This window comes from Condylura cristata, unplaced genomic scaffold (assembly GCF_000260355.1).
Source record: "Condylura cristata isolate star-nosed mole 26May11 unplaced genomic scaffold, ConCri1.0 scaffold00028, whole genome shotgun sequence".
Taxonomy (NCBI): Eukaryota; Metazoa; Chordata; class Mammalia; order Eulipotyphla; family Talpidae; genus Condylura; species Condylura cristata.
Genome location: NW_004567129.1, coordinates 18,009,803 through 18,018,803, shown reverse-complemented (window position 1 = coordinate 18,018,803; position 9,001 = coordinate 18,009,803). Strand labels below are relative to the sequence as shown.

Sequence of the window (9,001 nt, the reverse complement as noted above, 5' to 3'; positions counted from 1 at the left end):
GCACTGGACTATGGTGACGGCACACGGCTGATTTGGTGATGGGAAGCCCACGGGGATTACAACTGAGATGGGAAAAGACACAAAGTGATGTAAAAATAAGCTACATTATTTTTTTAAAAATCACTAGGAAAAAAAAAATCTAAAAATAAATTGGCCTCATTCTGCTTAACGCATTTTATATCACACTTTTTAGAAGCTTAATGAGTACCCAGCCCCTCAGTCTCGCTTAGTACCCCATTTCCACACTAGTAAGCTCTCAGGCTTCCAGCCCACCCACACTGAAATCCAGGGACGAAACCCACCATTTTAAGAGGGGAGACAAGACTGCACACAAAGGCGAATACTCCCGTGAGAGTATTCCACACAAAAATAAAAATGAGGTAGTCTCCAGATGCCAGAAAGGCAGCTCTCCCAAAGGAGGTGTCATTCTCTGCATGCTGTGCTTTCCTCCACTTCCCCGGCCCTCTTCAGCCCATCGTGGGGGGGCCCCCAGCCCCGGACCACCTTGACTGAACCTCTGAAGTTCAAACTGACTCTGTCACCATGTGAAACCCTGGGGAAATCTCCCTGGCCCGGTTCCTTGCCTTACCCTTTACCCCCACCCCACCCCCACCCCCTTCCGCCAATCCAACCTCCTCTAGGGTTCTCTGGCAAATACATCCAAATCCCAGCTTCTCCCAAACACACAGCCTGTCCCCCAGGGACAATCTTATTTTCCACACAGAAGTATCAGGACACATCATCGGTACACAGGTTCTTGTTATGTGAATCATTATCAGCTCAGTGCTCGAAACAGTTTTCACAATTTAAAGTAACTTTTTATAGTTAAGATGCACTTATGCGTGGTCTGATGAGGCAGTATAGAAACTGGAATATTTCTTTTTTTTTTTTAAAGATTTTCTTTTTTTTAAAGATTTATTTATTTATGCATACAAGAACTGGGGGACAGGCCAGAGGTGCAGGAGGTGAGAGGGTTCACCAGAAACGGAGTGGAGAGCAGAGCAGGCAGATTGACAGAAGAGCAGCCAACGGGTCAGGAGAGGTTTGTTGCGCCATGTGGGCCAGCTCCCTGGCCGGGGATCAAACTCCCGCTGCAGGGGCTGCCGAGAGCTTCACAGTGCTGCGCTTTAACCGGCTGCGCCACCTGGAGGGCCCTGAAACTGGAATATTTCTGAGAAAATATTCAAACAGGGAAAGCTTCACATCTTGTGATCACAGTCACAGACCTTTGACTGTGCTGTTTTTAACAAACAGACATATTTTAAAGGAAATATGACATCATCTTACAAAGAGAAGTGGAGCGACTTCCAAGCTGAGGACAGAGAGACAGAGACAGCAGCTGAGGGCAAAGCCCAGTGGCACTGCCAGCTTACTTCAGCAGCAGGAGTTGACCATCGGAGCCTGAGCAGGTCCGGCCCTTATGTGGTGGGTCACGTGTGTGTTGCAGTGGCACTCCAGACTGGAGGCAGCCTCGAGCACCCCTCTATTCTAGGGGACACGGGGGTTGTGGTAGGGGAACACCATGGATTAGGCTGGGCATGTACAATCCATTCCGTCTGCACCTCCTATAAGCTTCTGCTTTCGCTCTGTGGCCTGGGGAAGGCTCTTACACATGTTTGCTAAGAAAAAAGTTTCTCCAGAGCTGTCAAGAAAGAATTATTTTGGCCCAATGACCCAGAGATGCCAGAGGGACCTGTCAGTGCAGAGTGTCCCAGGGGTAAGTACTCTTGGTGAGCACTGGGGACTTGAAGAAAGTGACCTTTGGGTATATTGTAGGGAGAAATGTTGACCAAGTCCACATCTTTGTAAAAAATGTTCAGAAATCTAAAGATAATGCCCTTTGATCTAGTCAGTACAATCCGCAAAATTTTTAAAGTAATGATAATTCAAGGGAAGAATGCAGGACATTTACTGATACATTCTTCCCACAGGCAAAAAACCAGGAACTGTGATCACAGGAGTTTGCCGCAGGATGTCTCATGCAGGCTTTGGAGAGGGAAAATTCCCAAATTCTTTACATTTAAGTTTGTCAAACTCAGATTTCATCCCCTAATTCCTTTCAATTCCCTGTTGTAACTAATAAATGAAATCAAACCAAATCATATTGAAGAAATTCTATTAACATTAAGAAGTTTACTTTTAAGCACCTACAATTGTGCTTGTTTTTGATAGAGCTATGCATTGAAAAAAAAAGTTTCAAGTTTCTTCCAGAGGCCTGTAACATCTAAGTAAACCTTTCTAAGAGCTCCCAAATTCCAAAGGAAGGGAAGTAATAAAAGATTAATTAAATAGTGTGGTCACTGTATTAGCTTTAAGGCTATAATCTTTACTAAGGTAAAGCTAAAACTAGCTAATGCTTTAGTCATTTTTAAAGAGGGGGTATCTGCACTCAGCAGACAATACAAAATGGATGAGAAGTCCAGCTGCAAAACGTTAAGGCTCCCTTGCCCCTCAACCCTCTGTCCCAACTTGGATCATTCCAGAGAACCCCAGGTCTGCCAGACTGGTCCGGGGTGACCTTGTGCTGAGCACTCTGGAAGGCGGGCTCGTGGGTGCAGGCGGCAGGCGGCACCGTCGGCACGCCCAGAAGCCAAGCCAGTGCACTGCCTTGGTCAGAAGTGGACAGGTCACTTGATAAAAGCCTTCTGGAAACAAAAGCATGAAGCCCACTCTCCTGGAGCCCTCTGGCCCTGACCAAGAAGCCTCAAAGTGGTTGCATCTGCCCTGAACATTCTACCTTGGGGCTCTCACCATACCTCACCCCAGCAAACTGGACTGCCCACATGAATTTGATACATTTTTTTTCAATGCATAGTACTATTAAATCAGTCTGTCTCTTTAAAAAATTGTGCTGAGAGGATCTCCCTAGGTTAAGTCTCAGTGCTATCAAGCTGTCACCAGCCACTGTGGCATGAGTTCCATCCCCAGCCAGGAAGGTGACCCACATGGCAGAGCTGAGCCACGTGGCCAGCACACCTCTCCAATCTCGCCTGCTGCTCCCCTCAGCATTGTATCTCAGTAGATCTGCCTCTTCTGCTCCCCACTCTGTCTCTGGTGAATCCACTCACCCTGCACACCTCTGGCCTGTACCCCAGTTCTTCAACGAATAAATTTTTATAAAGATTTATTTATTTATGCAAACAGAATTGGAGTACAGGCCAGAGGTGCAGGGGGCAGAGACAGGATTCACCAGAGACAGAGTGGGGAGCAGAACAGGCAGATCGATGAAGTACACTGCTGAGGGGAGCAGCAGGCGGGTCAGGAGAGGCCTGCCACGCCATGTGGTCACCTCCGGGGCAAGGATCGAACTCACGCTGAAGCGGCTATGGCTAGCTTGCAGTGCTGCGTCCTAACCTGTTGCGCCACCAGAGAGGCCCCTAAATTTCTTTTTAGATTTTGTTGAGCATCTGGGGTTGCATTAAACCTACAGATTAATTTGTGAAGAACGGGTGGTCTTTGAATCCATGAACACAGCATTTTCGTCACAAATTTTGCTGTCTTTGGTCTCTTTCATCAGTGTTTTCTGTAGTTTCAGTGTGTAGGTCCTGTGCATGTTTTGTTAGATTTACACCAGAAGTGTTTATTCTTTTCAAAGTTACTGTAACTGTTAGGGGGCTTTGGTGGTGGTTTGGTTAATTTCAGTTTCCCATTTTTATTTAGCACTAGGATATATAAATAGGATTGATTTTTGTGTCTTGTTTTTGTAACCTGCTATCAAGCTCACTCACATAGTAGTCCTAGGTGTTTTTTACTGATTCCTGTGGGACCGTCTTACATAGATAATCACGCCATCTGCCAAGAGGAGCAGCTTCTCTTTCTTGCCGATCTGGTCCTGTTTTCCTTTTCTTGCACTGGCTATCACTTCGGCATGATGCTAAATGTTGGTGGCAACAGTAAAGGCTATCCTCTTGAAGCGCATCCCAGGGAAGAACATTCATCTGTCCCCCACTAATAGGTCACATGTCAGCTTTGGAAGAGGCCTTTTTGCAGATTGAGGACGTTCCCTTCTCTCCATAGTTTGCTGGCAGCATTTATCACGGAAGAATGTTGAATTCTGTCAAATGTTTCCCCTGCGTCAATTGATGTCATTATGTGGGTTTTGTTCTTTAAGCTGTTAACAGGGTGGATGGCATCTATTGATTTTCAAAAACTGAACCAGCCTTTTGTTTCTGGGAAAAATCACAATTGATTGCGGTAAGCTATTCTTTCTTTCTTTCTTTTTTTTTTTTAACAAAATGGTTGGGTTCAATTTCCTTAGTTTTTTGTTGAGGACTTTTGTGTGTATGTTCATGAGGGCAACTGGCCTGTAATACTGTGTTCCTAAACTATGCTTGTCTGGTTTTGTAAAACAGATGTGCATTAAACACTTTTTCAGAAGTCTCAGATGATGATTTTACTATTTTTAAGTCACAAATATGTTTACAAAACTGTAAACATAGTTCTAACTTTGTTTTTCTGCTAGAACGCATTTGATTCTAAGTCCCTATCAGGAAAACAGCTTCCAAACATAACCACAATCTTCCTAACAAAAGATGAGGCTGTCTTAAGGTAGCTCTGGGACTCCAAAGCTGTGAGACCCACTTCTGCACTGGTCATCAACCGAGTGCCCTGCACTGCCCCCACCCGCATGATGCAGACAGCAGGGACAGCGCTGACCGGCTTGAGATGAAAAGCCAACAAGGGTTCCATCAAATAAGAGATGTTATCACCCATGCAAATACTCACCTCTGCCCTTGAATTATCGAAGAAAGCTCCTAACCCCCTAATTCTTACACTTGCTAAAATGCTCAGTCATTACCACCCAATGAGGAAGCTAAGTCTCGATGGACTTAGACTTAAAGTAGATCGGGAGAGCTAAAATGTGATGTAAACATTTGCTATCACCCAAATTTGTGAGTAGAAGTCCTAAGCAAAAGCAATGCAACATCAGAAGGTGAATCAGGCACCGGCAGGGCTCAAGAAAGGTGTGTCAAGCACAAGAGCTCCCTGTAAGGTCTTTCTGGAACTGAAATGCTGATTCTGCTCGTGGCACTTTTGAGAAAAGGCTTGTGGGTCCAGAGCAGGACACTGCTCCTCAAAACAGGCCACTGATGAAGCCCACTGTGGAGTCAAAACCCGACAAGCTGGGCCCTCCCTGGTGGTGCAACCGGTTAGGATGCGGCATTGCAAGGGAGCCACAGCCGCTTCAGTGCGAGTTCGATCCTCAGCCCTGGAGGTGACCCACATGGTGTGGCAGACCTCTCCTGTCGCTGCTCCCCTCAGCAGTGGACTTCATCAACATGCCTGTTCAGCTCCCCACGCTGTCTCTGGTGAATCCTCCCACCGCCCCTGCACCTCTGGCCTGCAGCCCAGTTCTGTATGTGTAAATAAATCAATCTTTAAAAAACAAACAAAAATAAAACCTGACAAACTGGCAACTACCAGCTTATAAATCACCCCAAGAGTCGCCAGGTTCCAAGGCACCCTTGGGTTCAAGGTCTCCTGCTCTGCTATGTGGAACAACTCAAAATAATGTGTGCGGGAAGCCAGGCTGCCGGGGCTCCCCCACACCCCAGTCACATGACCTTGAAGGACGCACAACATTTGCACCCCAATTTCATCATCCACTAAATGGGGACGACAAGTCAGGTAAGCTTACATCATGCTGCATGATGTCATGTCTCCCCCACCCAAGAGCAAAGCTGTTTTCAACCAAGTTGCTGGAGAAATACCAATAAGCCTACATTGCTATCTCCTTAAATGACAGCTGGAAGGTAAAAACCAATCAGCGCTTACAGAATCTACATTCACAAGGAGGAAGAAGTATTTAAGTCAATAGTTCACCCTCTTTTTCCACAAAAAAGTACATTTTTACAGTGTGATACAACAGGAGACAGGTATGAGACAGGTGATACAACTAAGAGACAAGTATGAGTTTCATGTTTAAAGGACATAGTATGAAAATGCACTAATTTTCATAATATTTCAAATTGGTCTTACTACCAAGCAACATTCCACTTAATTTAATCAATTTAACTTTTATATCAGTAGGAAGTAAGCCGTTCTTTAATTCAATGTGTAACTATGATGGGAGGGCCAGTTTCTTTAAAGACAGGAAATTATAATTAGCAATAATGTAGCTAACATTTATTGCACATACAGCCCCTAATGAGCTTGGTGCTAACTTTTATACTTACTACTTCATTCTCTTGCTCCTCTGAGGGAGAGATACTTCATTTTGCAGAAAAACCTCAGCCTCCCAGTAGACTATTACTGATTCTTGTAGAGAACGGACTGCTAGACCTCTGTGAGGTTTTTAACTTAAAAGGTTGCAGGCAGGTAAGGAAACTCATGCCTGGGGACCATCTGAGTAATCTACCGTTAAAAGGCAGATCATAATTCAGAAGGCCAGTGAGGCCTCTCATTCTGCAATTCTCCCCAACTCTCAGGTGCCGATGAAGCTGTGAACTTGGAATAGCAAAGATCTATGGGCTGTAGTGAGTCACAGACTAAAAATAATGTCTATAAAACCAAAATGAAAGAAATCAGGGCCTCCCTGGTGGCACAAGGGGTTAAGCACATCACTGTGAAGCTATCCACAGCCATGATAGCATGAGTTCGATCCCCAGCCAGGGAGGTGACCCATGGCCCACGCGGTACAGCAGACCTCTCCCGTCTCACCCGCTGCTCTCCACAGCAGTGTAAGTCAGTGGACCTGCCTGTTCTGCTCCCCACTCTGTCTCCGGTGAATCCTCTCATCCGCACCTCAGACCTATACCCCAGTTCTTGTGTGCATAAGCAAATACATCCTTTTTTTCCTTTTTTAAGCCATTTTTTCCCCCAAAGTCCAAGAATTTGAACTTCTATTATCTGTATTTCCTGATGGGACTCGGAGCTTTATTATGTCTTAGAAAGAACTTCATAATGACTTCTTGTTTTCTTTTTTGGTTTACAGTCCAATTTCTTGGAGGTGGAGGGGTGAGGGGGTGGGTCTCCCCTTACAGACCCCGATTTCTATTAAGATGAGATTATCAGGTATATGGAAAGCTGTTTCAAGTCACCACACCTTCAAGCAGGTCCCCTTCTTTATTCACCCACATAGAACCTGTTTAAATTCTAGAGGTTAGACTAATAGCAGAGACCCACGAAAACTAATGATCTATCAACCAATACAAAACAGCACTTTACAAAAAGCTAATGACAAACACCACTCACTTCCATTTCTGGACAAAAGTCAACGCAGCAATAATTATCATTTTATACAAACTACTGGTTTTCACTCTGAGATCAGACCCTTTCAGTGGTGAATTCAAAAGTCTAGGAAAAAACAAAGCAAGGTACTGAAGAAGGCCCTATCTCCCACCTGGGTTCAAGTTCCTGCTCCATACCCCTTTCTGAAGGTACAGTGCTCAGACACTGACAGCTGCATTTCAACAGGCTGTCCCACACCTCCCCCTTCTCCATTCTCTTTGCTAACAGCAATGGCTGACTACTATCCAATATATCTCTGAGAACATTCCAGCTTAAGGGATAAGATCACTTTAAAATTCTGGAGAGGGATACTTTGCTCCATTTGTCTATCCTTAGAGCTCTTCAAAACTACCCTCAGGCCATCAACAGAAGAGCCTTTCACCCAAGAGGAGGATAAAACACTCCATGATTCTGCAATTTACAGACACCAAGACCTTTATTTCAAGGGTGTCCACATATTATCTTATTCCCAAGGAATGTTTATCTATACACTTAAGTAAGCACAAGAAGCCCAATGCTTGCAAGAAACAAATGCACACACATTGCAGCACGGTGCAAATGGCTTCTCTGGCAGAGAAATCTATAAAGTTCTGCTGCTGGGCCTCACAGGAAGGCCTACCTGTAAGTGGGAATATGTGGACAGGAAGATTTTTCTCTGAGCTGGAACATACCCTGTCCACAACAAGGCTAAGAGCAACCGCCAGGAGAGGTCTGTTACAAAACCACAAAAGAGGGGCAAGAAGAACCTTCCAGGCCCCTGCCCTGAACATCCTGGAAGCTAAAAATAAGAATTCTGAGAAAGGAGCTCTACTGCTGACAAGTCCAACAGAAAGTTCTCTGTTTCTGTTACCTCCAAAGCTGGCTGCCCTCCCAGAATGATTTAACTCTGGGTACCAGTTGTGCATGCCCGTGCCGGGCGGAGGGCTCAAGGATGCCGGCTCTAGGTTAACTGGGTGAAATCAATTTCACCCAATATACACGGGAGACTTTTGGGCGGATCTGGGCTCCCCGTGCCTCCATTCAGCAAATATTTACTGAGCGTCCACAGTACGCCCGGCACTCTGCCCGGCACTGTGCAGGGCGCCGGGGAGGAAACCCAGCCACCCGGAGCCCCAGGGGTAGGAGCAGACGACCAGGGCCGTGCGGAGAGGTGGAGGTGGTGCGGCCCCTGAAAACCCGCCACAAGTTGCAGCCATCAGCAGACGGCACGAGCCCCGCTCCCGGCTCTGCGCCACACAGAGCCCAGTAATGAAACTGGCCCGCGGCTGCCAGGACCGGAGTAGACAGGTAGGCCCGAGGGCAGGTGCCCAGGTAGGCACACCCGTGAGGCGGCAGGGCCGGCGGGGGTAGTCTCCGGCCGCGGGCGGGGTCCCCAGAGAGGGCGGGAGGGGGGCCGCGGGACCCCACGAGGAAGAGGAGGTTCGGGGCGCGGGAAGGGGGTGCGCGGGGAGGCCGGCCGGGCCTGCGCCCCCGACGCGGGAGCCGGGAGGGAAGGCGCGCGGCTAGGCCGCCCGCCAGCACCTGGGGCCGCGCCCGGTACCTACCACTTGGGCGACCTTGAGGCAGCCGAGCGTGCCGCGCAGGTAGTCGGGGTCGCAGCGCAGGCCGGCCAGCCCGCGGCGCTGGCTCACCGGCTCGGTGGTGGGCTGGTACGGGCTGCTGGCGCCCGAGATCATGGAGGTGCTCGAGGCCTCGCCCTCGAAGCCGTCCAGCTCCTCGCCGCTCCGCATGCTGCCGTCCGGCCCGGGCCGCCTCGCGCGGCCGCCTCCCG

The 9,001-nt window shown here is 47.7% G+C and overlaps 1 protein-coding gene across 1 annotated transcript in view; it reads right to left on the bottom strand.

The window, feature by feature from the left end:
• CMTM4 (CKLF-like MARVEL transmembrane domain containing 4) overlaps positions 1-8,995 on the bottom strand; it is a 47,292-nt gene extending 38,297 nt beyond the window's left edge. Inside the window, exon 1 of the mRNA XM_004690500.2 lies at positions 8,775-8,995. Coding sequence (XP_004690557.1) covers positions 8,775-8,960 — 186 coding nt within the window. The 5' untranslated portion in view covers positions 8,961-8,995. The remainder of the gene's footprint in view (positions 1-8,774) is intronic.
• Between the last annotated feature and the right edge of the window lie 6 nt (positions 8,996-9,001).